This window comes from Hetaerina americana, unplaced genomic scaffold (assembly GCF_022747635.1).
Source record: "Hetaerina americana unplaced genomic scaffold, ioHetAmer1.1.p SCAF_10, whole genome shotgun sequence".
Classification (NCBI taxonomy): domain Eukaryota; kingdom Metazoa; phylum Arthropoda; class Insecta; order Odonata; family Calopterygidae; genus Hetaerina; species Hetaerina americana.
In genome coordinates, this window is record NW_027286070.1 from 38,805,472 (window position 1) to 38,833,235 (window position 27,764).

A 27,764-nucleotide genomic window follows, 5' to 3' on the forward strand; every position below is an offset into this window, starting at 1 on the left:
CTCGAATCGCCATTGCCCATGCTAAAGTTGGTAAACAACTGATATCCGGTAATCATTTAAGGGGTAAGTTATACTGTCTCGTTGTGACCAATTTTGATCGAGAGGGTATTAAAATAAACGCAGATAATTATAAAACTATTTGTAAGTTATTATCCATGGTTTGTCATGGAAAATGGAACTTCTGCCTTACCGGCGTGAGAAGCTATTCAAAAAATAAGTTTTAGATTTCCTATAATTTTTATTGTCATAAAACAGGAAACAACATTCTTTTCACCATTAGGTAACGATGGATGCCGATCTTTATGATGAATTCGGTAATTACATTGGGCCTGAGCTCGAATCTGACGAGGAAGAAGATGATGCCTACAGGGATCGTGAGCCAGAAGGGCAGGATTATGATGTAAGGTTTATCATGACTTTTTTTACATTTTATAACTTGTTGATCAAAATAAACCCATACAAATTTTAAATTACTCTGCCAACACCTTTAGGAAGACGGAGTTGATGATGGAGGTGACGATGACGAAGGCGAGGAAGTGGCCCCAATGTCTGTAGTACTCCACGAAGACAAACGCTACTATCCGAATGCCTTAGAAGTATTTGGACCTGAAGTCGAAACTATAGTTCAAGAAGAAGACAATCAGCCCCTCGACAAACCATTAATTGCACCTACTAGACGTAAAAAGTTTCAGTTAAAGGAGCAAAGTCTACCAGAAACGGTCTACGACATGGAGTGAGTGTCCATTTGAGCTACTGATTAGATACATAAGAATTCACTTCCTTATTGATTAATACTACTAAATTGGTGGAAATATTAATCTTCATGTTAATATTGTTATAGCATATCACTGAAAGAGATAGTACATGCATATTAGACAACTTTCACATTTACATTTACACAATCACAAATTCACATTTATTGAGTATTATATGTGCGATAAAATTACAACTGTGATCCTCAACTTTTCGTTTTCAAATTAGATTTTTGGCTGATTTAATGGACGCTCCGCATCTCATCAGAAACGTAGCCATTATAGGCCATCTCCACCATGGAAAAACTACTTTCGTCGACCGCTTAGTGGAACAGACTCATCCTGGACTTCGTTTACCTCTGGAGGATAAGCATTTACGCTATACAGACACACTATTTACAGAACAGGAGAGGGGGGTATCCACAAAAGCTATGCCTGTTACACTGGTAATGCCAGACATCAAAGCCAAATCACATCTAATGAACGTTTTTGACACTCCAGGTATTTCCTAAAATTATTTAAATGGTTATTTGATTTTTATAAATAATTGCTTATTTTATTAAAAGTTATTTTTTGCTTCTTCTGCCAGGGCACGTCAATTTCTCTGATGAAGCAACTGCTTCTATTAGGTTATCAGATGGAGTAGTTTTATTTGTGGATGCTGCTGAAGGTGTCATGTTGAACACTGAGAGACTGTTGAAGCATGCAGTGCAAGTAAGTTCTAAAATCATCTAATTGTCATAATTATATTGAAGTTGACCAAGTATCATTGGAGTGAAGTTTTCCAAAGATTGATGTCGCAGATGAACGTGTCTAGGACCCTCAATCACATTGGTTCACCTGGTGGGATGACAGTTATGCATTCATCTGGAATGCTTGCCAAAATGTCATCCCATCACATACGAATGGAGAAGCTTTTCATCTGCAAGGACTAATTTGGAGTATATATGGCAGATATTGACTTGGAAGACATGAGTTAAGGATTTATCCGAAATTGGAGATTAACTGTTTTAATAGCTGGTTTCTTTTTTGTGTAGAATGGCCGTTAGGTAATTGTGAGTTTTAATGATTTAAATGGAATTACGGTACATATTTGTACAGAAATAGGGCCTAAAAGAATGGTAGTTTGTACAAGCATGCGGGAACAAAAGGGCCATGGATAAAGAAAATATTTCTTTAGGCACTTAGTGTGCATTACCAAAGATAGTAACACACATTCGCTTTTGACTAAAAACTTTTAATGTCTTACTTTTTAGTTTTGGCACAGCTAATTGAATTGTAAAATTATTATGAATGATGTTATTCTTCTAATTAAGGTACATTTTGGAAAAACATGTAACACCCTACAGTAACATAGCATCCTTCAATTCATAGTATTCATTGCCTCCCTTTATTCCATCCAACATGCCTAATTCTTTTCATCCCCTATCTAGATTGCCAATTATTCTCACTTCTATCACTGTCTTAGGCATTCCATTGCCTATAAAAATGCCGTTTCCACTTCTCCTGTCCCCTGTGAATATCTCCTAAGAACCCTCTGTCCTCCCCTGCAATGGATACTACTTGAATTTATGTTGTCCTTTCACCCATTTAACGTATTCAATTTTTCTCTTAACCCATATTTCACAAATCTACTGTCAATGCATATTCTCTTGCCTCAACATCTGCTCAAATATGTGTTTTGTTCAATACTGCACCATATCAATATAATCTCTCATTTCTTTGCATCCTTGCTCAAGGTCATTGTCATCAGCTCAAACCTCTTTTTCAAAGCTTCTTTATTAAATGTAAATAGTACTTCAGCTAATGCACTTCTTAAACCATTTTCTTCTAAAACACTTCTTGGATAGATTAACTGGTACACTGCATTTATTCCATGACTATAATGACTGGCTAATTAAAACTCATTATTATCCATCAATCTAACTGGAGAGATGATTTCCCCACCTTAAATCTGTTGGATTTGCAAATTATCTGAGTCTACTTAACCTGTTATATTTGTCATATACATTAGGGTGGTGAATATGTCTGACATGCCAATGTTCTATTTTCTTGACAGGAAAAAGTGGCTATTACAATTTGCATTAACAAGATTGATAGGCTTATGCTTGAACTTAAGCTGCCCCCTCAAGATGCCTACTACAAGTTAAGGCACATTGTTGAAGAAATAAATGGTCTCCTGAGGTGAGTGTGATGAACTTCTTTCTCTCAACTGATTAACAGATCCACATTCCAACCCAAATGTCATTTAAATCCTTTGTGATTAGGTTGTGTGAGGTATAATTTGGTTCTATGATGGTATATTAACAATGCAAATTAATAAACTTGAGTACCCAATCAATATTAATTTGTACTTGTCATTTTAAAATGTAGACATGAAGAATACGTAACATCTCAATATGCTATTCAGTAACTGTGTACAAATAAGGCTTATCAAGACTATCAAAAGAAATTGTTATGACACTGCTAAGATTAACCTACTGTTGTGATTTGTTTTCTCCTGAATACACACTCACGTATTGCATGTGGAATACATAAACTCTTCTCAAGATCACCTGCAATACGAGAATGCATGTTCTAGACACCTGTCCTGTATCTCAATACTGACTGAATACTCTCGTTACTTTGTCTGCTGGACAAATAAGTATATTATTAATATATTTACTCATTCTTTACTTCCTCCATATACTCATCATTGTTTTGTGAGTAGGGGTTATGTGGACGTATTATTTTGTTGGGTGTTGGAGTTGCCATACAAGAATTTTAATTATTTCTGTTTGGCACTAGCCTTCCCTACCTGCTTTATGTAGTGTTGCCTGAAATAATGATTATACCTTCGTCATTACATGGGGTAGGGTAGTGATACCCATTTTTATTCCCTGAAAATTTAAATGGACACACATGTTGTTCATGTGTTTAAGTGAAGTACCGGTGAAATTAATTAATGTTATTTTTTTCATCCTACAGTTTGTACACTGATGAAGAGAATCCACGCTTTGTCTCCCCAATTTTGGGGAACGTATGCTTTGCCAGTAGTCTCTACTCAGTTTGCTTCACACTGAAGTCTTTTGCTAATGTGTATTCAGAAACTTATGATGGAGTGAATGTTAATGAGTTTGCTCGAAGACTATGGGGAGACATATACTTTAACAGCAAGACGTAAGTGAATAATGTCATTATAAAAGATTTAATTTCACGATTGAATGAAAAAATTTGTTGAGAGGTGTCGAATCGATCTTGTAAAATCCAATTAAAGCACATACCCAGTCTCTGAAACTCAGCTCAACTGTCTTGAGATGGAAATATATTAATATTAAATGGAAAAAGTACCAGATGTGTTTCAGGATATTAGTAATTAATAATTTGATTTTCATTGCTAGTTCTGTTGTTCTTTTAACCTCAACCTTTAACCTTTTTACTCTAAACTGTTTCATTGTTCTTTATGATTCCAGGCGTAAATTCACAAAGAAGCCACCCCATGGTTCAGCTCAGCGAAGTTTTGTTGAGTTTGTTTTGGAGCCTTTGTACAAAATATTTGCCCAGGTAAGTTTTGATGAACTATTTAGTGTTAATTATAGCGTGTATTACTTTAATTTTAAATGTGTTCTATTGCAAGTCATTGAGCCAGGAGCTAGACAACTTGGCATTGACACTATCGAATCATTCATTTGGTCTCACATTGAAATTCCATCTTGAGAATGAATCTGATGGTTTCTGACAATTTTTATTGGTTTGGCAATTTACATTTTAAAATTACTTTGATCGATTAGAAATATAGTCAAATTCAAGTCTGGAAGACCTGCATGTTTTTTCTGATAAAATTTTTTGTGTTTGGATTTATTTTTCATGTGTCATTTCTGCTAGAATCATATAGCCACATTCATGTAACTGTGTACTAAACACTGTTAATAGTTCCGTTATTGTTAAAGTCCAAAGACTAAGATATGTATGCCTCAAAGTATGTACTGTTGGGGATACCACGGCAGTAACTTAAAAGAGTCATCTGATAGTGTAAATTGCAAAATAAAACAATGCCAATGAGTTAAAATTCCAGTCAAGGCTAATGATTTTTAAACTTTGAAATTGTGTATTTTAAAAACATCTTTTCATCATAATATAATTTTTTGTTCATTGTAATTCTAGTTATTTGGCTTCAATACTTTTTGCATTAAGAGAGATCATGCAGATATAATGTTTTCTAATACATAATGTCTCCTTCATCCAAAAAATGATATGAGAAAGCATTTGTCAAAAGGTACTGCTGAATAAAATGTGTGCTTCCAAAGGTGAAGTTGAAAGTCAAGCCTTGTTAGCTTAACTGTGTGGACATTGAGGGATCCAGGTACAAATCCCAGTTTAAGCAAATGATTTTTACCCTTTGAAATTGTTACAAAAAATTAGAATATACTTTCAATAAAGAAATGATGCACATATTTAACTCATGTTAAAGCATCAATTTAAGGTTTTCTCTTGCTTCTTTCCACTTGGTACTCATTTAAAATAATAAAAATGTTCTCTCAAAACTCCTCAAGATTGCAAGCAATATTCCAGCTGTCGCAAATACTGTTGGAAATTGAAACAGTAATATTTTAAGGAATTCATGTTTTAACTTCCCCATAGCTTCAGCTTTCTTTTCTTTCAAATGTGCATTCATGTAAATGTTTAAAATCATAACTTTTGTTTAGTGAGAAAAAAAATGTTCATATACTTTCTATAGGCTGTATGTATGTTATAACATATTGTTTCAGATTCACTGCAGCTTTTTAAACATTGATAAAGCTTACACGAATTCCAACTCGGCAGATTGCTAATAAATTATTTCCTATATAATTAAATAATTATAAGTTATTCTTAATAGGTTGTTGGTGATGTTGATACTAGTCTTCCAGCTGTTTTGGATGAACTAGGTATTCGCCTGACCAAGGAGGAAATGAAAATTAATGTCCGGCCACTTCTGAGACTAATTTGTGGCCGATTCTTAGGAGATTTTAGTGGTAAGCATGCATTTTAATTTCTTTTCTCTTTAACCATTCCTTAAACTGACTATGATATTCAAAAGCAGCTATCTTAAGGCAACAGTATTGTTCATCTGTTTAAAACTATCCATAGATTTCTCAACTGTCATATGTCTTCTTTTGTAATTGCCTGGGTCATTTCTATGAATAAATTGCAGGTTCATTAAGCATTGGAATTATGTATGTACAAATCTATCTCCTAAAATCTGATAAAACTTGATACATAACAGTTGCCTAGTGTACAACTACTGGATATAATATAAAAAATCTTGTATTTATTTTCTTTTACAATTCGATTCTATTTTGTGCTTCTTATGTGTTATGCTTGTTGAACCGTATTTAACTAGTGTTCTAGCAATAATTCTCAATAAAATTTAAGATGCCTTCATACATATGTAGTATAACATTGATTTGGTTTTGCCCTCAGATTTTAGCATTTTTGTTTATCTTTTTAGGATTTGTCGACATGTGTGTCCAACACATACCATCCCCTGCTGCAGCTGCAAGAACTAAAATTGAGCACATTTATACTGGTCCTATTGACTCCCCAATTGCCCTTGATATGTGCAAGTGTGATCCTGATGTAAGTTTAAATACCTTAATTTTAAGCAAAACACAACCTTTTAAGTAATTCTTAAGAGTCTTAGTGATGCTCTTGGTCGTTAGGAATAGCAAAAAGTTTGGAAGCAACGTTGTGGCTGAGAACAGTAGAGCAATCCATGAACATCAATATCATCGACAATTCCTGAACCAGTTTAATGTAAGGAAGAGTAATGGTGAACATAATTTAGTAATAAGGCATTTTGACCCCATCCCCTCAATCATCAGTGTTTCAAAAAACTAAACACTTTGTCCTCTGGTCTTATAATGTAAATTATGGTGTTACTCATCTAGTTGTGTTATATGCTCTACCTGCCATTATATGATATCATTGTGTTGACTGAAACATGGCTTTCATTAAGAATTGAGCTGGGTAATTAGTTTCATTGCTCTAAGAAAAAACAGAAGCATTCTTGGTAGCGGCAAAATGAGAGGTATTGACGTATTGATTGCAATTCATTCTTCTCTCTCATTTATTCAATTAAATAATTAGCCACATTTCCCTAAATAGTGGTTTGTACATATTCCATTTGAAACAAAGTCAGTTTTAATTGGTACCACGTATCTACCCTCAAATTTTTCCCTGAATTATGTACAGAGCATTGCAACAATATTAAAAACATAACTACCTCAAAAATTCCAACCAAAATCTTTGCAAGGGAAAATGCTGTTTTACACAATTCACTTCTTGGACTTAAATTAATTTTATGATTCCCTTCATTCTTTGAGCAGAAGGCTAAATCTAGTTTTTTGTTATAAATCCTCAGTAACCTCTTGTACTGATTATGTTCCACTTATGATAGCTGACTTATACCGCCCTGCTCTCAACTTTTTGGTCTCTTTTGATTTCAATACGTGTCTTGATGAGAATCAATTATGGATCAAGAATAGTCTCCACTTGTGACTATGCCTCAGATAGCTTATACTGTGAAGATATTAACTGGCCAGGCCTGTTGTGTAATACTTCTGTGAATGAGGCTTCTATTAAATTGGTTTCAAAATAACCTTGTTGGGCATAAGTGGGTATAGGGTCACACCTTGGGCCATTACATTGAATTGGGTATAGAGTTGGCTTTTGCTATATGAACTAAGCAAACTAGGCTTTAATTATAGGCCCTGCTATATCGTAATTTTTCTTTGAAATTAACTTCAGTGCTTTTTTAGCCACTATCAATAAAATACGAAGTAGTCTGTAAATTAAAAAGTCTTGATGTTTGCGAAGGTTTTGGTTCTGATAATACTCTCCCTTCTATATTAAAAAATTGTCATTCTGCAGTATTTTCCATCTTTTCATTCTCTTCAATCTGTCTTTCAGTGATGGCTCTTTCCTGGGAATCCTAAAAACTAGTTATAGCATTCAATTGTTTCAGGCACAACTTTGTAGAATTTCATGTTCATTAGAAGAAGAACACAATGTATTTTTCCACTGTTCTTGTGGAAACAGAACAGTGGAAAAATACATTGTGTTCTGCATTTGATGATAGTTATGGCATCCCTGTTCACAAATCAAATTGTAAACGTGACATCTCACACTACCATACAGTAATTATTCAATCTGTGATACAAACTGATGAAAAATCTGTGAGCCAAACTAATAGAGAGCTTAGAAGTGGACAAACTAGCACCATTTCCTAAAAAATGTATCGGTACATGAACAACATGGCTTCAAAGAGGGCAAGTGTACTGGAACTAATTTGTTGATTTTCACCAATTACCTAATTGATGCCTTGGAAAAAGATCACCAAAGAGGGCTATTTACCCTGATTTCTCAAAAGCATTTCATAAGGTAAATCTTATTTTCATGTTACATGAAATGAAATCGATTGGTGTAAATGAAATGATATTAAATTGGTTACTGAGTTACCTTGTTGAGCATAAGTAGGCTGAAGGTTGCACCTTGGGCTAGTATTTCTTTTGTAATTATTTATGATATTAGTTAAATTATTCCCCCTACTCCCCATCTAATATAAATGTATACAAAAAATATATGTAGATAGTATAAAAATATTTATTGTGGTGCAGAACTCGGATGACTGCTGGTATATTGGTGATTGTTCACTGAGATCTCCGACTGGTGTGTTTTAAATTGCATGACCTAAAATGTGAAAAAACTTAATGCCATCTCCTTTTTTCATATTAATCACCTATTTACCTTGATTATTCTCTTGATGGTAAAACCATTCCTAGGATTATCAAAGATTTAGGAGTTATTTTTTGACAGGCTTTAACTTTTGATGGTCAGATTTCATGTGTAGTTACTAAAGGTCTTTATATGTTAGGTTTGATAACTAAATTTACCATAGATTTTAAGGACATCTATTTGTTAAAATGCTTTAATATGTCTTTAGTTCATCCTATATTAATAATTTTGAAAGAGTCCAAAATAAATTCTTATATATTTTCAATTATTACCCTAGCTTCTCCACAAAAAGCACACCATACTTGGAAACAATGGATGCATTGAATGTTCATCCACTCTTCTGTTTGCTACCAGCTAGCTGAGATAGTTCTTTTACTTTTAGTTAGCCAAGTTAGTATTATTAGTTTTAAATTTGACTATGGAACTTCAATGGAAATACATATTTAGGTCGACTGGACATTTTTGGACCACTTTCGGAAATACAAATGTCTCTATTTAAGTGATATTTTTAGTGATCACAATAACCAAAAAACTAAGCAGCACATATTTGTATATGTAACATATTTATTATGTGAGCAAGAACTGATTAGATTTTTCCCAAAATTCCCCAAATGATAGTGATCATTTTGGCCTTTTCACTTCCTCCGTACATATATTGAGGACAGTATTGTTTCAGCATGCATCAGTGGTACCAAACCAAAGAGACATGTAATTATAATGGGAAATCTGAGAACCATTTATATTAAAAACTGATGTGAATATCCATGAATGAACATTTTATTTTTCTCATTAAAATAGTAAATAAAATTACTATTGATCTTGAATCATAATATAGATAAGACATTACATCTTTTTATTTCGTTTGTCATTTATCGTATCTCACTTGAAAAAATTATTAAACATCATTCATAAATGGCTTGTTACCATTTTCAATGTGTCACCATAAAAATCCCATTTTTAGAAACAGCTCATTATCCTTCATTGGGGAAACACTTTCATTTTCACCCCAGAAGAAAAGAATTTCGAAAAAACAATCTATTCAGAAATAAATTGTGAGAGAAATTAATTCAGATGATATTCCTTTGCTTTGTCTTGCAGGGGTACATAGGTACGTTTTGATACACATGAGCTACACCATAAATTATTGTCAATTGGCAATTCTGTCCTTATCCTCAGCTATAAAATGGGAAATTGCAAGGAGAAAGTAATGTGATGGCCACATTTTATTTTTCTTAGTAATATTTCATGAATAAAAGAATGGATGCCTTTTTTTTTCATTTCAATTTTCAGAAAATTTCAATGGGTAAATATTTACTAATACCTTATACTGAATACATATGTTCATTATAATTTATTTTTTTGCCACTCTTTTTTCATTTCACAATTCAGAATTTGGTAGGTGCATTAGTGTGTGGTACTTCATCACAATGTATGAAAGTATCCAGGTAATATTTGTGAAGAAATGGAAATTTGCCATCTTTAATGAGATTTTTTATTTCTAGGGTCGCCTGATGGTTCACAGTACAAAGATGTATCCAACGGAAGAATGTACATTCTTCCAAGTCCTAGGCCGTGTACTGAGTGGAACATTGAGTGCAGGACAAGAAGTTCGTGTTCTTGGAGAAAATTATACTTTAGCGGATGAAGAGGATTCGCGAGTTTTGACAGTTGGGCGCTTGTGGATATTTGAGGCTAGGTAAGATCATCTTATAAAAATTTTGATAGTTTTGGTGTAGAAGATGACAATGATTGAATAACCTAAATAATTTAACCATTATTGTGATACTTCTGTGAGAGTTGTTGGTTTTGATAATGTATTTGCATTTTTGGACATCATTTACCCGTTACTGATTATTAATAATTTTTCTTTAACATGTTGTCTAAGAAAAATGAACAAGTAAATAAGGGAGTTGGGGTTGTTATTTTGAATGAATTTTTTTTTCATCAGAGACTAAATTGATGAAAAAAAATAGGGAAAATAAAAAGGAAATCATGTTTGTTTGAACCTGTTTGATCATCTCCCTCACTGAGTGATTACAGGACAATTTTTATCTATTAAAATGGATGTACGTATTATGTAATAAGCCTGTTCATATTCCCTTGTTGGAAAACCAATGTATGTATCTGGTATAATAGAAGCATTTTGAAAGGCCCTCTTCAATATTTTGCATTCTGAATTCTTGTGTTTATTAGGGAGATGTCAGGGCCCTCTTGATGTAATGCCTAAACTTTCTCCGTTTCTGTTACATTTTTGAGTGAGGAAGCAATTAATTTTCTGGGCAGATGTGGCATTCTGAACTGGTAACCAATGAATTTGCACATTATGATAAATTGGTCGTTCCCTTTAATTAAAATGTTGTGCTGTGGAGACAATCACTCTTTTCCCGATGGCAAATTACTGTGTTTATATAAAATTAAGGTTAGGTACTGGGTATCATTCAAGTGATAATATTTTTGATGTACACATAGAGGCTTACTGAAAAACAAATACTTGCTGAAATTTGTGTTATTGTGAGCAATGATTATCACATAATAATAATTAGATATGAGAGTAACTTTTCTGATTAGAGAATTCTGGCAATTCATATGCATCTCAATGGAACCAGTGTAAGGCCAAAGGGGAAGACAATTAAATAGGGTTAATGTCAGTACCCACCAATTATAATGAAGAAAGTGACTAAGGAGTGGTCAAGGGAAAAGTAGGGATAAAAAGGAAGTCATGGAACTCGTAGTACAATGGATAATTAATCATTGAAAATGGGTTCCTGCAAAACCAGCTTGATGTTAATGGAATATATTTGAGTGACACAAGAAGGTGGTTGTCAGGGCAGGATTGCATTATGTAAAAGATGAGGAGGTTAGATAGAGGGACAAAAGGTGTCTAAAAAAAGTATCAAGGGATAGAAACAAGAGAGAGAAAAAGAGGAAGTCACAATGCTATTTTGATGTCAATGCCATCTTCATGGCGCAGATGACCTTAGCTGTCGGTCGCCTCGTCTAAAACTACTACTACTGCCTTGTTCATTAGGTGGGTATGATTACAGAGTCACTGGACATTTGATTGCTGGGAGGAAAAGGGGAGGGAAGTGAGGAGAGATTAATGAGGATCAGATCTGAATTTTAAGCACTGTTCCATGACTGGGGTCAAGCCTCCCCTGACTTCCTAGACTCCTATAAATGTCTTCATCCGCAAATCTGGCAGTAGTTTAATTCAAACCTGGGTTCTATTGTCTCCCTGCTCTTCAAATTATGCTCAAACATGTAACTTACTGAAAATCCTCCACCGTCTGTCTATATGTCCCTCCCTCTGCTCCCCTCATTCTTTACTTACCCACTATAGGTAATGCAGTCATGTTGTAACCATAACGTACCCAACCAAGATGGCATTTTTTATCCTTTTCCTTAGACACCTTCTCATGGACCCAATTCCCTCTTATCTTCATCTTCCATTGCATAATTCATCCCTACCATGGTGACCAATTGCCATTAACATCAAGTTGGTTCTGCCGCCACCCATTGTTAATGGATTCAACAGCCAGCAACTAAACCCTATGCATTGCTATTCCTTTTCGACCCCTACCTTTCTCTCATCTCACATCTTTATCTCTTCCTACATCACAATAGATGGCCACTGAAAACAGCCCTATTAAATCTTAAATCATACCCTTTTAAATTTTAGTGATCAAAATATTTAGACTCTGCAAAGAAAAAACTGACTACAAAACTCTTTAATTCCCACTCCTACTAACTCTTTCTAAAACTTGCTAAGTATTAAAATCATGGGTTGAGAAAAATTGCATGGTGTTATCTGCTTCATGTATAATCAAGTTCTTCAAGTTCTAATAAATATTCACCAAATTCCTATAATTTACCCACCCAGTCAGCCATTGCAACCAGATGGCCTATCTTTGTTTTATCTAGATCATCAAAGTTTGGACTACGAGGATAATAAGAAAATTAACATTTCCACCAAAAAGATTTAATATTTTACGACCATGGTTTCGAAGCTACGCATCATCATCAGGTAACGTACATCAACATTTTTTAACTTATGTAGTCTGGCTCCAAGAGGGGAGAGGAGAGGGGGTAAGGTATGGGGAGTAAGGGGCCTTACCCCCCTCTCCTCTCCCTTACTCCCCTCTCGGAGCCAGACTATATAAGTTGAAAAATGTTGATGTACGTTACCTGATGATGATGCACAGCTTCGAAACCATGGTCGTGAAATATTAAATCTTTTTGGTGGAAATGTTAAGTTTCTTTTTACCCTTCTTTAAAGTTTGGACTATTCATGCTTGGTTTATTTGGTTTTGATCTTTAAAATAGGTACATAATAGATGTTTTGTGACGATGTCACATATTTTGTTATGCTACAGATATAAAGTTGAAGTCAACCGGGTGCCTGCAGGAAACTGGGTGTTAATAGAGGGCATTGATCAACCGATTGTGAAGACTTCTACGATCACCGACATAACTATTGGAGATGATTTATATATATTTAGGCCCTTAAAGTTCAACACACAGTCAGTCATCAAAATTGCTGGTGAGTGTACATAATTTAAATATTACTATATTATGATGAAGATGATCTAGTAGCTTAATATAAACGTTAATTTTACCAATTAAAGTAGTAATAATTGTTCCCATGTACATAATTATGTTTTGTTTCCATCCAAGTTCATTTGGTTTGAAGTCTTAAGACCATCAACTTTATGACCCATTGCCTATTAATCACTATTGCCTATATTTTTGTCAGGTCTATGAAAATTTATTCAATGACTCAATTGCTGATGAATTTCTTTGCAATAGACAATTTTTAATTTTAACTGCTGCATCTTTTAAAGTGGAACCAGTCAATCCATCAGAGCTTCCCAAGATGTTGGATGGACTAAGAAAAGTAAACAAGTCTTACCCTTTACTGGGCACACGAGTGGAAGAATCTGGCGAGCACGTTGTCCTTGGGACTGGCGAGCTATACTTGGACTGTGTGATGCATGACTTGAGGAAAATGTATTCTGAAATTGGTAAGAAAAGGAATTGAAAGGTTAACTAAAAGACCAGCAACTTTAGCAAAAAAGAGACTTATTGGCCAAAATATACTGCATACAAATAATTTAATACTATTCCACTTCTATTCTATGCTGCTATAATGCATTTGATGCCAGATAGATTCAAATTGCAACATTCATAAAAGAACAAATGTTGGGAGGATACTTCTTGTGTGCAGCATGTCAAATGATGAACATGGTCAATTAACATCCTGCTTGACAACCTAAGCAGGTCATTGTATAAAACATATCCATGTCTAAATCACATTGAGTTACTAAAATGACAGTACAATGATTAAATAGTTCCTAAATGAATGAAAAAAACTCATATTCATTAGAGCAGTTATCAGTTAATAGCTTTTCAAATAGTACTGTTCACATTCAAAGAGTCCTGCAACATGCTTCCCATTCATGTAAATACCATATTTTCCCATCGATAACACCATTATCTATAGAAAAATGTTTAGATGATCGAAAAAAATGATGATGCACATCATGTAATGAAATTTGAAAAATCCAAACATTTACATACCATACATACATAATGTACAAAATAATTTAAAGAAGAGTCTCGCAAAAATAAATTAGTCTGGAAGCATGCCTTTCTAATTGCATTCTTTTATACAGATCTGCTACTGTTTCAGTTATTTCATCTAATAAATCCAAGAGAAAAAGAAAAAAACTTATTATTTCTATATTTCATTTATTCTAATACATAGTACTTCTTTATTCTAATTCATAGTACTTCAAGTATATGTAGAGTACATAGTATTATATACAAGTATGTGTAAATATATGATAGGATGGATAGATCACTCATATCCAAGAAATTCGTCATCTGAATCACAATTAAATGAATTAAGTGTATTTATTATCTTCTCAGGCTCATCACCGAGTTCCCTCGCCAAAGTTAACTCTTCCTCATCTTCTAGCACTGGAGTTGAAATATTGCCCCAAGCTTTTTCAAAATCATTTTTTACACAAGTCACTCTGACACCCTGCCAACTTTCCAGGATCCACTGGCTTATTTCTTTATAAGACGCTCTTCTAATCCTTCCCGATTCTGTGTCGCCTTTCATACCAGAAATCATCCACTTTTCCCACGTGGAACGTAACCTTGATTTCATTAATTTATTAATGGATAAATCCTGGCAGCCTTGCAATTTGCTTTTTCTTTCATGAAATTGATGACTTCTAGCATAAACATCGCTTTATACGATTTTCTTGTCCATGGGTAATTTTCTTGAGAAAATTCTAAATTACAAAAGCGTAACTCAATTCAGGTTTTGAAACAATCACCATGTAGCGGCACTTTCATAGAACTTGGAGAATGTCTAAAAGAGCTGAGCGCCGATACTAACAAAGCGAAGTAAAGCAAACAATACAAGAAAATCCTATTTAATTCATTCTCTTTATTTTTTTATATTTTATTTGCTAAAAGTTAATTTATATGGCAATTAATAGGACACACAAACCTGTATCTTGTTTCAACTTACAAATCATAGCGAAAAAGCAATAAGGCGGCATATTGTATTGGCTTGTAAATATTGTTTATTTTTTGGTCCTTCTGTTGTTTGGAATCGATTCCAATCACCTGGCTCTAATCTTCTGTATACTTAAGGTAGATATAGCCACATGCAATTATGAATCCATCTATTCATTGGTTGTCACCATCTATTAGTACATGGATATATTTTTACACACAATATATATAATATTTGTGTGCATATATATGTATGTATATACAGATGCACGGCATATATACACCTTCAAGATAAAATGAAGCTCTGAGTGCATGGTATCTATACAAATTCATGATAACTACTAAGTTCTGGATGCACGTTTTACTTATGGTGTGCGTTATTGATGGGAAAATACGATATTTGCAATGATAAAGTTAATGAGTGAGATGCTGATAATAAGTGATAGTATCATTACTTGGAACTTGTCTTTTTTTACTGGAATAAAGCTTATTATTTCTGTACAGATATTAAAGTTGCTGATCCAGTCGTTGCATTCTGTGAGACAGTGGTAGAAACTTCTTCCCTCAAGTGCTTTGCTGAAACACCCAACAAGAAGAACAAGATAACAATGATTGCAGAACCTTTAGAAAAAGGTTTAGCAGAAGATATTGAAAATGAAGTGGTGCAGATATCATGGAACAAGTAAGTATAGTTTTTATTTCAATTCATTTATTTTCATCATTTTGAAGTGTAAATATTAATAAGCACTGTGGCCACTTGATAGCACAATTGAAATGTTTTTTCCATAACAGGAAAAGGCTAGGTGAATTCTTCCAGACAAAATATGACTGGGATCTGTTGGCCGCTCGATCTATTTGGGCCTTTGGGCCTGATGCAACTGGTGGTCCAAATATTCTCGTTGATGATACCCTACCATCTGAGGTTGACAAAGGATTACTGAACTCTGTCCGGGATTCAATAGTCCAGGTAAGTTTCAGCTAGTAATGTGCTCATAAGATGTAGCTCTTGTTCAATAATGCTCACTTATGTGTGAGGGTGTTCCCAGAAGTATCCAACCCAAGAAAGAAAACTAAAAAATTTTGGAAAAAAATGTATTTATTTTTCAACATTATCTCCTATCAGCTCTATACACTTTTCCCAGCAATGTTCAATAAGTTTGATTCCCTTTTTACAATAACAACTGTCTTGCTCCTCAAAATAGCCATTAACTGCCGACATCACTTCTTCATGGTTATAAAATCTTTGACCACCAAACCATTTGTTCAAGTTTGCCAACAGAAAATAATCTGAGGGGGCTAAATCTGGCAAATAGGTTGTATGAGGTAGCGAAACTTAAATTAATGAATTTTGGCCATTGCGATAACGGATATTTGAGCTGGTGTATTATGTTGATGAAATAACACTTACTTCTCAGCCAAATGCGGCCTCTTTTGCTTGATTTCTTTGCTCAAACATTGCAATAAGTTCACATAATACTCGCCGTTGATACTTTTTTCCTTTTTCAAGATAGTCAATCAAATTATCCCACGCGCATCCAAAAAAACCGACACCATGACCTTGCCTGCAGATGAAACGGTCTTCGCCTTCTTTGGAGCTGCTTCTCCCTTTTGAATCCATTGTTTTGATTGTCCTTATGTCTCGGGTATGAAGTAATGGACCCATGTTTCATCCATGCTTATGAAATGGTGCGAAAATGTTGCTTTGTTGCTGTGAAAATTTGCTGAATACTCAATTGAAACATCTTCACGACACTGGTTTTGCTCAAGTTTGAGCAAACGTGGCACCCATCTTGCGCATAGCTTTCTCATGTCCAAATTGTCAGTGAATATGCGATGTACCGCACCTTTTGAAATGCCTACTATGTCTGCTAGCTTGTGTACTTTCAGTCGACGATCATCCAGTATCTTTTGATGGATTCTCTTCACTATTTCTTCACGTTTGGTCGACCAAGGCGATGCTTGTCTTGACAGCTCGTACAGCCTCGGTTTAGCTATGTTACCCACTATTTTACTGTTGTAAACTAAGGAGCAGACTCACTCAGAGTAGAATCCAGTTCAGCTTTTATATTGGTTGGGCTGAGGCCTTTCAAATAAAAGTATTGTATCACATAACAATGACAAATTTTTTCCATTTTCTCAAATTCACTGAAAAGGTTCACAATTGATGGCTGCCAAACAAATATTTAACTAGATAGTGTCTTCAAACTTGAAACATATGCTTTATAGATTGCGTACTTTCTAATACAGTAATTATTTTCAAACAACTACTGCTATCTCTAGGTCATGCCGGGTATTACAGGCTGGGACCACCCCTCATATAATCTATGCAAATGCATGCTCTGTGTGGCTGCTGGCCTGGAAAAATTTAGGAAAAGGGAAGATTTTTATGTTGGAAGGTCTTTCTATGTTTTTATGACTCGAAAAGTCAGGGAAATTTTCAGAAGAATGTATAATTCCTGAAAAAATATTCTTTTCAGAGAAAAATGCCCATTTTGGATTTTTATTTCATGAAGAGGGTATTATTCAAGTTTTAAATTCTTTATTTCATGAAAATCAATATTATGTAAACCAGCATGCCTGACTTGAATAGTATACTCTATATGGTATTCTGATGTGTCCTATAATAGGGATTCCAGTGGGGAACAAGAGAAGGTCCACTTTGTGAAGAGCCTATACGAAATGTTAAGTTCAAGATTCTAGATGCTGTAATTGCCCAAGAGCCACTTCACAGAGGAGGAGGTATGAAATATTTTTAATTTTTTGATCGACATGTCTTTAAACCATGTAACTTCAGAATTATGAACATGTAATTCATGTTAAAAGTTTAAATTTAGCAAAATCAGCGACTTTAACATTAATTTGTCAAACACACTATGGTATGTTTGCTTTTCTGGTACCAAAAAGTGTGAAGTACTCCAATACCAATATTTTGGTCTACAAGGTATCCTTCACTAAGGGTAGAAAAATTTAATGAGTGGAGAGGGCTGTATGTACTATCCATAATCAAGTCATTGTGCAATCAAGGAGGTATGGAAGGGAAGTGGAGTGGGTAGATTTGGAGTGTGAGTGAAGTGGAAGGGAAAAAGGTTATGTAGAATTTGGGATTAGGGAGAAGTAGAGAGATTTGTCTTGTTGAAAGTGTTTGTATGAGGGTGTATTTTATGGGTTCATTTTGGAAAGTTAGAACCAATTGTTTGCTGTTTGTGATACCATAGTCATCACTAATTATTTTGTTTGAATGAAGGAATCTTCATAGGCTTTCACTAGCATCAAGTTTTAATGAAGTTAAATATGGTAAAATAATGGCTCATTGAAAGACATCAATCACTGATCATGAAAGAGAGTTCTCTTAAAGTGTGCTAAATTTTCCATGAATTTCTCCATGTCCATGATTAATCTTTGGAAGTCCTTTGGGTGATGAATATTGATAACTTTTGCCAACTGGCTAAACATAGTATGTTCATGCTGGGAAGAAAAAAAGACTATATTGTAAGATCTGATCTCTAAGAAGGATAACAACAGTTGGGAAAGTTTGTTGGAAGCAATCTCAAAATCAGGGAAATTTACTACTATAAATACTAAAGAATTTTACTTCTCAGTTTCTGTTGCCACCATGATCTTTTGTTGCTTCTTTCAGTCTCAAAGGACTTCCAAACCAAATTTATAGTACTTTTTAAATACTCCTATAGTAGTGGATTTTTCAAGTTAAGTGCTTTCGACAAACTATCTTTCTTTAAAAAAGTCAAGTGTATTATAATGTCTTTATTTTTGTATGAAACCAACAGGGCAAATCATTCCTACTGCTCGAAGAGTTGCTTACTCAGCATTCCTCATGGCTACTCCACGTCTTATGGAACCCTACTTGTTTGTTGAAGTACAAGCACCAGCTGATTGTGTGTCTGCTGTCTACACTGTTCTTGCGAGGAGAAGGTTTGTTAGTTTTTATAGACCTCTTGTGGAATCAAAATGTCATTTAAAATCTGACTGCAACTCTCAGTGGCCTATTAAATTTTTTATGAACGAGAAGAAGTAAAACTACTTGATTAATGTAGTTAGAAAAAATTAAATATTGTTTCCATTATAATTTGGGCAAATGATAATTTTCTCCCTAAGTCTAATTGAGAAATAATAAAAACTACTGAACAATGAAGAAATAAATTTCTTTTGTGTTGTATAACTCATGTAAAATATATTAACAGCTTTTTCCACTTAATGAAGGAAAAATAATTTCATTTTTCAGGGGCCATGTGACCCAGGATGCACCTGTCCCTGGATCCCCACTTTACACCATCAAGGCATTTATTCCTGCCATAGATTCATTTGGTTTTGAAACAGATCTCAGAACTCATACTCAGGGCCAGGCTTTCTGCCTCTCTGTTTTTCATCATTGGCAGGTATGTAAATTCAAGTCTTTTAAATACAGCCTCATTAAGTTGGTCTTTTCTAATAAACTTGAAGTTTAAAATGGCAGTACATGTATTCAAACTACATAGTCCAAAAAATGTCCCTTTAGTGGACTCCATCTTATCTTATTTTTATGTAATAGAAATTTTTGCAGAGTAGACAAAATCTAAAATAGTACACATACTTGTTGCTTCAAAGTGGTAAACATCATGTCAAAAATAATAATTCTGAAGGTAAAAATTTTCAGTCAATTTTAAAACCAGCTAAATTTAGTTTTTGTGAATATGAGCTTGACTATATTGAATATTTTTTTCCTTAAGCCTAGAAGGTTTTTTTATTATAATAATCAACCCCCAGGAATTTTTTCCTTCAAATTATAACCCTTAATGGCTATAGGAAAAATAATTTACTATAGTCTGTCTTAAAAAAGGCACAAGAAGCTCAAATTCTCCTTTCCACAAATGTGAGCTTAAATTCCAGTATGAGTTATTTCCCTACAGGATGGAAAATATGTTGATAGTGTCACTTTTTTGGGCTATCAGTTTTCCTGGATTGTTGCATCTGCAAGTTGTGTTGTTGGTCAAGGCAGCATGCTTGCTATTTTGAACTTTAAAGAAATGCTAAAAGTTATTGGATTTTGTCATGGGATATATAAAATGATAAAGAAGCAAATTAAACGGGCCCAAACATTTATTAGGGTACAAAAGAAAAATAATAAATTTCATGATTACCTTTTCTTGAACTGGGGCTTTTTTTGTAAATGAAAAGTGCAGTTTACAATATAAATTTTAATCGGTATCTGCGTATGCCTCTTGCTTACACCAGGATAAAATTTTTATCTTTTACATAATATTCAACGCACAGGAATTTCTTTCCTTGAATTATCTAGTTTCAAATTTGTAGCAATGTTTTTATTGCAAAAAAAAGAAAAAATTCTGAATTTCAGGCATCAAATAAAGGTGATAAAGATAACAATTTTTTGCAGTTGTCCTTGTTCCATGCAAAAAATCATCTATCTATTCCTCTGGTTGAGGATATAAATTTAATTGTCCAAGTGGATCATCTGGGGTTGTTCTAATATCAATGGTTAATGAGAGTATCATCAGTTCCTTACATTGTAAGCCCTTAAAATCTGAACAGTATGGCCATTTAGTCCTGGGTGACTTAGTCACTAGAGGCAGCAATGCTGTTCTTTGTTAAAATATGTTTAGCTTGCAAGGTGCTATGAATGTGATTAAAAATTATTATTACTTTTTATTTGCCCAGAGATCATTATACAAAAATTCCAGGCGGGTGTTTGCACATGTTATAAGGCATGCTAAAAAGGAGTAAAGATACAGGCTAAATTAAAATACAAAAAAGTGGTGCTCACAGTTACATAATATTTGGCACAAACCCATAAAAATTGACTGCAACGTACGCATGAAACAGCAATTTAGAATAATCTTTGATCATCTATATGAACTAGACTATGACCATATGCCATAAGCTAAGAGTATGATTTTACTGGTCAGGAATATAGTTGAGATACTTGTCAACTTAGTAGAGCATATTATATTTTAGATATCTTTTTAAAGTATGCCTAAATTCAGTAGTTCCCTCAGTAACCTTTATACTTTTGGGTAGTTTGTTTTATAATCTGATGCTCATTTCAATGCTTTAATTCTAATGTTTCCAAATGGATGTTATGCCTTCCTCTGGCATAATGATGATAGTAGTCATTGTAAGTAATAAGAATTAAAAGAAAAGTTGCCAATTTTATTATTATGTACAGAATTAAAAACATAATGTAGATGGATGAGAGTGGTAGCATATTTAATTAATGGAAAATAGGCCTTGATGGAGCATTGTGAGGTTTCCCAGTTATTATTCTAATAGCCTTCTTTTGCTGAGAATTGGAAAATAGGAAGTTTTTTTGAGATTAGATGCTATTTGCATATACATGGCTTTTTCAAATATGTTAGTGAATGTATATTGGATGGCTATTGGTCTGTAATTGTTTAAATCATTAACAAAGCCATGGTTTTTATATGTGGGCCCTAATATTGATTCTTTTAATTGGGATGGGAAAATCCCTTGAATCAATGATACATTAATTAAAAATAAAAGGGGTGCTTTTAAGGCTTCAAAACAATGATGAGCAACTTAACTCGGAATTTCATCAAGGTCGGTAATAATATAACTATAATATTTTAATTAGGGCCTAAATAATTATAAAATTTCCACAATGTGCCAGTATTCGAGTTGTTCATTTGAAATGGTGACTTAACTGTTGCTACATAAAATATCATTTGTATATTCATCCAAAGCCAGTGTATCTTGCAGGTGCAACACATATTTAAACAGATGATAAATTCTCTCCATGTGACCCTGCACGTACATAGGTGCATATTGAAAATGGGATTCTCCAGTAAGTAACTAAAGAAATTTTGATAAAAGTACCAAAGAAGCATTGCAATTAAAGAACAAATGGAACAATACAGTTACAGTGTAAAAATCATTCACCTTGACCTGGAATGATTTTTACTATTTTAAATTATTGCAATGTAATGCACATTAGCAGATGAGTGTTGAAAGAGTTACTATTGTGACATCTCCTGCAGTTGCTATGAATTTGTTCAAGGAAAAACATGTAAATTTTAGCATCAAACAAGGAGAAATTACTGCAAAATTGAATGGATAGTTTTATGTTGGAAGTTCGATATTTCTTGGCACACTATCAGATCTGAAAATCAATTTGGCTAAGATCAATATATGTGCTATTAGGTTGAAATTTAATTTCCATAAAATAAATTTAGGTTTGGAGGATTATGTTACTGGAATATGAAATAAAGGAAAGGCCGTCCACTGGTAGTACGTACATGCATAAACAATTACGTGCAGTAGAAATGTGTGCTACTGATATATGAAATAATTTTTTCAAAAACTTTCATGGAGATAATACTACAAGTAGTGGTTTCATGTGGAAGCTTATAATGCAGTATGATGTTTACAATTTAGGTGCCTCTTGAGTGCTGATAGCAACACTGTTGAACCACTTATGAAACATATTATTATGAAGTAATCTACCAGTTAAAGTAGGTTTTGGATAGACACAACTACCAAATAGATATTTTGTGAATCCTGACAAAACACAATCCAGCAGCCTACTCTACTTTAAGTCCCTCTTCACCTCTGTGTACTTCCTTCCTCCCTTCATCCCATCCAACGTACCAATCCAGTTCCTTCCCTTTCCTTGTTTGCTTAACATTCTCCCAATTCACTCTATCAAATGCTTTTTCAAAATCTACAAAACAGGCAAATACCTCCTGGTTGTGTTCTATATTCCTCTCGATTAATAATCTCATTACTGTAATGGCATCACACGTACCTCTCCCCTTCCTTAACCTAAATTGATCATTCCCTGGGTAATCATTTTCCTACTCTCTATCCTTTTGTTTATGATCCTGAGAACAGATTTAGCTGCGTGGGATATCAAACTTATTGTTCTGTTGTCCTTGCAAGATTTAGCCATTACCCTTTTCAGAAAAGGGACTAACACTGATCTCACTAAGTCTGGCAGCCTGATTCTTTTCTCATAGATGCTACAAATCAGTCCATATAGACTCCTCCTCTGATATTTTCCTAAACCTTTTAGTAGTTCTGCAGGAATTTTGTCTGCCCCCACGGCTTCATTTGATTATCTCCTATTCATCATTGAGTATGCCTGGGCCTAAGCTAACTTCCTCTATGTCATGTTCCTTTGCTCTGTCTTAACATTTTGGCCCAAGTTCTTTACCATACAGTTTTTTATATATTCCTTCCATCTCTCTTGAATCTTTTCTGTTTCAACTATTATCTTAAGTGACTTATCTCTAACTTTTAGCACAGATCTTCCCTTCTAACTTTGCGATAGTGATTTAACCTTGATGTATAGTGCACCAATATCACCCCTCTTCTGATAACTTTCCATATCCTTGCACTGCATCTTTCACCATGCTTCTTTTGCTTTATTTGTTGCTTGTCTCAAATTATTATTTAACTCTTTGTATTTCCTTCTGCCTAGCTCTTGTGTTTACACTCTTCCAATTTCTTCTCTCATCTATCATTCTAATCATCTCATCCATGATCCATGGTTTCCTAATCCTTTTAGCGTTAACGGTTCCAATAGTGTCTTTTGTGGCTTTAGACAACCCTTTCTTGAAACTTTCCCATTTTTCTTCGATAGTTCTAAGCTCTTTACCATCCTCCATGATTTCCTCTACTGCCTGTTTGTATTCCTTCCTTTTCAAACCATTTAATGCTTCTACATTCCATTTTCTAACTCGCCGCCCCTGCCTTATCTTATTGAAACGGACCCTACATTTCATAACAACTAAATTGTGGTCAGAGTCTGCATCTGCTCCCGGGAAGCTATGCGAATTTATCACACTGTTCCTAAACCTGTGTCTAACCATGATATAATCTAGCTGATACCTTTCTGAGTCACCTGGCATTTTCCATGTATACTTACGCCTTTTATGGTATCTAAATCAAGTGTTGGTGATGACGAACCCCTGTCTCCTACAGAACTCAATTGCTTTCTCCCCGCAGTCATTCCTCGTACCTAAACTGTAGCCCCCCACCTCATCACCATCTCTTCCTTCGCCAGAGTTCCCAGATAAAAAGTCTGTCACGATAGAGTGTCTATCTTGTGTGTGCTAATATTCATTGTAGCCTCAAGTTGAAGTATTTCCATGGGATAATATGGGCAACCTCCAACTCTAAAGGAGATAATCAATGAAATCTCTCTACTTAATAAGAATTTTACAAATGTATATATGAAACTGTTTTTGGCATTATTTGGTAGAATTTTTACATCATAAGGACTAACTAATTGGCAATTTCACAATTAATATTTATTCTCTAAAACCATGGTAATGTAATAGGGAGTGAATTGCGGAATAGCTATTTCATTTTGTCTGTTTGACAAATACATTATTTGTTGTGGTTGTGACAACAGGCAGGCACTAAAAGCAATTTGTTCCCTAAATTATAAAATACCGAATAAATTTTCTGGGGATGCCTAAGGAATAAATAATAGTGCTCATTTATAAGTACCAGGAACAAGTCAAAATCCTAAATCAATCATTCCAATTGAAATGATACATCACGAAAAATTCAGAAGAATTATAAACATAAAATGTAAGTGAACTAAGTATTACTAAATTTTGGTAATCTTTTCACTAACATTTTTCATGAAAAATATGTCACTGCTAGTAGGTAGTAGTGCTACATGCTTAAAATTTTGCTGAGTAAGTTCCCTTTAGTGACATCACTGTGTGTGTTATAGATTGAAACTGTTTCTCTAACATGTATTAAATATAGCTTATTCAATTTTATCTTTTGTTGGAAACATCACTTCATTAAAAACAATGGTGGTGCTGAATGCTCAGGGAAGTTAAAGATATACATTATGGTCCTATATTTAGTTCCCTCACACATTATTACATTATATATATGTTAAAATATGCTTTCATCCTGCTCTATAAATAGAATAAAATACTACCTTGATCAAAAAGTTCCCGGAATAACCACCGTGTGGCGCTCCCATCGTTCCGATTTGAGTTCTGTTTTTTTTGTTAAATTGGTACATCTGTTGTTGATATTCCCTTTAAATCTTAGTGTCATAACTTGACATTTGCAAAAGTTACGTAGCCAAGAGTACATCTATCTCTGTGTGTGTTGGCGATTTTTTACAATTGCAGAAATGGATTTAAATTTGCAACAACGAACTTGTATTAAATTTTGCGTAAAAAACGGATTTAGTGGCGCACGGACGTTGGAAATGTTGGAAAAGTGTTTCGGCAACGATTCTCTAAAAAAAACGGTCGTTTACCAGTGGCACGAGCGGTTCAGAAGTGGTCGTGAGTCAATCGAAGATGATGAACGCAGTGGCAGACCATCGACATCGAAAGTCGGTGAAAAAATTGATAAAGTAAAAGAAATGTTGGTCAATAACCGCAAATTAACCATCAGAGAAATAGCGGAGGACTTGAACATTGCCTATGGATCCGCCCAAGACATTGTGGTTAATGATTTGGGTTTCCGTCGTGTAGCAGCAAAGTTGGTTCCAAAATACCTCAATTTCATGCAAAAAAGAGACCGTGTTGACGTCGCAAAAGACATGATTTGCGAGGCTGAATCCGATCCCACATTCATCAAAAGGATCATTACTGGAGACGAGACGTGGGTTTATGAGTACGACACGCAATCCAGACATCAGGCAAGTGAATGGCGTTCACCAAATGAGCCGAGACCAAAAAAACCACGTCGTTTTCAGTCAAAAAAGAAGGCAATGCTGACGGTTTTCATGGATTACAACGGTGTAGTGCATCATGAATTTTTGCCAGAAGGCCGGACAGTAAACAAAGAGTATTATTTGGGCGTTATGAGACGTTTGCGTGAAGCAATTCGCCGAAAGAGACCAGAAATGTGGGCAGAAAACTCGTGGATTTTGCACCAATGATAACGCACCGTCGCACAGTGCTATCATTATTCGTAATTTTTTGACGAAAAATGCAACAAATACCATCCAACAGCCACCGAATTCACCTGATTTGGCTCCCTGTGACTTCTTTCTGTTCAATCGAGTTAAAAAACCATTACGGGGAACGCGTTTTAGCAGCCGAGAGGAAGTAATGGAAAAATCGCAGGAAGCACTGATGGACATACCGAAAACCGAATATAAAAAATGTTTCGAGGATTGGATCAAGCGCTGGCATAAGTGTGTTGCAGTCGATGGGGATTACTTTGAAGGGGACAATATAGATTTAGATGAATAAACTTGTATTTTTAATTTTCTGAATAAATTCCGGGAACCTTTTGATCAAGGTAGTATATTGGGGACTAAAATCAAGGGTCCTAAATTTTTTAACTCTGTCCTTGAGCTTTATTTCCATATTTGAGTTTATGCATAATCTCTTAAACTTAATTTGCACATATATTATATATATTCCCAATTTTAATGTAAACTATCAAGGGTGTATATTTGGTCATTAATGAATGTAATGAAATGAAGTATTTGAGTTTTTTTCAGTTTGATAAAACCATTTTGTTAAAAGAAATAATTTTTGTAATAATTTTCAATGTTTTGCAGATTGTTCCAGGTGATCCTTTGGATAAAAGTATTGTGATAAGGCCTCTTGAGCCTCAACCAGCAACACATTTGGCTAGAGAGTTCATGATCAAGACTCGTAGGCGCAAGGGACTTAGTGAGGATGTTTCCATCAATAAATTTTTCGACGATCCTATGTTGTTGGAGCTTGCAAGACAAGATGTCCTGCTAAATTATCCATTATAGTAACAATACATTATTATAATTAAGATGTTCAAATTTTAATTTTGTGTTTTCTAAGAGTACAATTACATTATTTCTGTTTTCTTCATTCACTTTTTGTAGAAAATGTATTTATGGATGAATATTTTTTGTACCTGTCTAAATAAACTTATCTTCTCAAAAATTAGGTATGCTTGTTCTTCATATCTTCATGGAGACTGTTATTTACACAAATGATAAAGAGAATTCTAATTGATCCTTTCCCATGTTACCTTTTATTGCCAATTTTGATGGGTCACCACAACAAATTTTACAGAATAACCAATAAGAAAGATGCTTTCACTCCATATACATTTCTATTTCGTAATAGAAATTTATACATTTGCCAGTATAGGAATATGAATGATGGCATGAATGGGATGCATTAAATTCTAACATGTAATAGTAGTAATACTTGGGATATGCACTGTGAGATATAACAGTCAGCCTTCACCTACAATAAATGCTTTATGATAGATGAAATCTCAACCTCAGTTTATTAAAGGTGATAGGAAAATATAGTTTGCTATAACACAGAACAAAATTGATGTTAATTCATATACATTAAAAATTAGGAAAAAAATTTAAACACAAAATATGAGCCTTAAATTGATTCATAGACATGTTTTTTTCAAATCCTACTTTTAATAAGGGATGAATTTAAACATTAAAATGAATATAATTAAATGGAGAAGTTTCCAAAATATGTGAAGGTAAATTCATATACATTCAAGTATGAAGTTAATGATGTGCTGCTGCAAAGTCTACCTCTACTCATCCTTTGGGTATAGAACTATTTTATTTTAAGGCCTATACAGAAAAATATTATATAAAATACAGAGCATATTCAAAATTCATACATGGGACAAGGATGATAAATACAAAGAAGAAAACAACCTCATCTTTTCCCCTTCCAGAATACTTTTTAGGTCAAGTGAATATCCTCGGTAAGCAGACTATCATGGCACTTAAACTATATTGAACTCATG

At 34.2% G+C, this 27,764-nt stretch overlaps 1 protein-coding gene across 1 annotated transcript; it reads left to right on the forward strand.

The window, feature by feature from the left end:
- Positions 1 to 26,890, forward strand: LOC139698573 (116 kDa U5 small nuclear ribonucleoprotein component). Its single transcript, XM_071597416.1, has 19 exons — positions 1 to 63; positions 281 to 400; positions 492 to 733; positions 982 to 1,253; positions 1,342 to 1,466; positions 2,812 to 2,936; positions 3,720 to 3,911; positions 4,205 to 4,295; positions 5,611 to 5,746; positions 6,223 to 6,350; positions 10,010 to 10,203; positions 12,881 to 13,047; positions 13,349 to 13,528; positions 15,540 to 15,717; positions 15,828 to 16,002; positions 17,663 to 17,774; positions 18,821 to 18,965; positions 19,276 to 19,429; positions 26,557 to 26,890. Exons 2-19 carry the CDS (start codon positions 287 to 289, stop codon positions 26,758 to 26,760), a joined length of 2,934 nt encoding a protein of 977 aa, XP_071453517.1. The 5' UTR covers positions 1 to 63; positions 281 to 286; the 3' UTR covers positions 26,761 to 26,890.
- The last annotated feature ends 874 nt before the right edge of the window (positions 26,891 to 27,764 follow it).

Bases quoted from the DNA above. Each gene is read 5' to 3' on its own strand.
- LOC139698573 (XM_071597416.1), top strand. From the start codon at position 287: ATGGATGCCGATCTTTATGATGAATTCGGTAATTACATTGGGCCTGAG. The intron at 15,718-15,827 runs GTAAGTATAGTT...TTTCCATAACAG, and splicing joins GTGCAGATATCATGGAACAA to GAAAAGGCTAGGTGAATTCT. The intron at 17,775-18,820 runs GTATGAAATATT...TGAAACCAACAG, and splicing joins GCCACTTCACAGAGGAGGAG to GGCAAATCATTCCTACTGCT.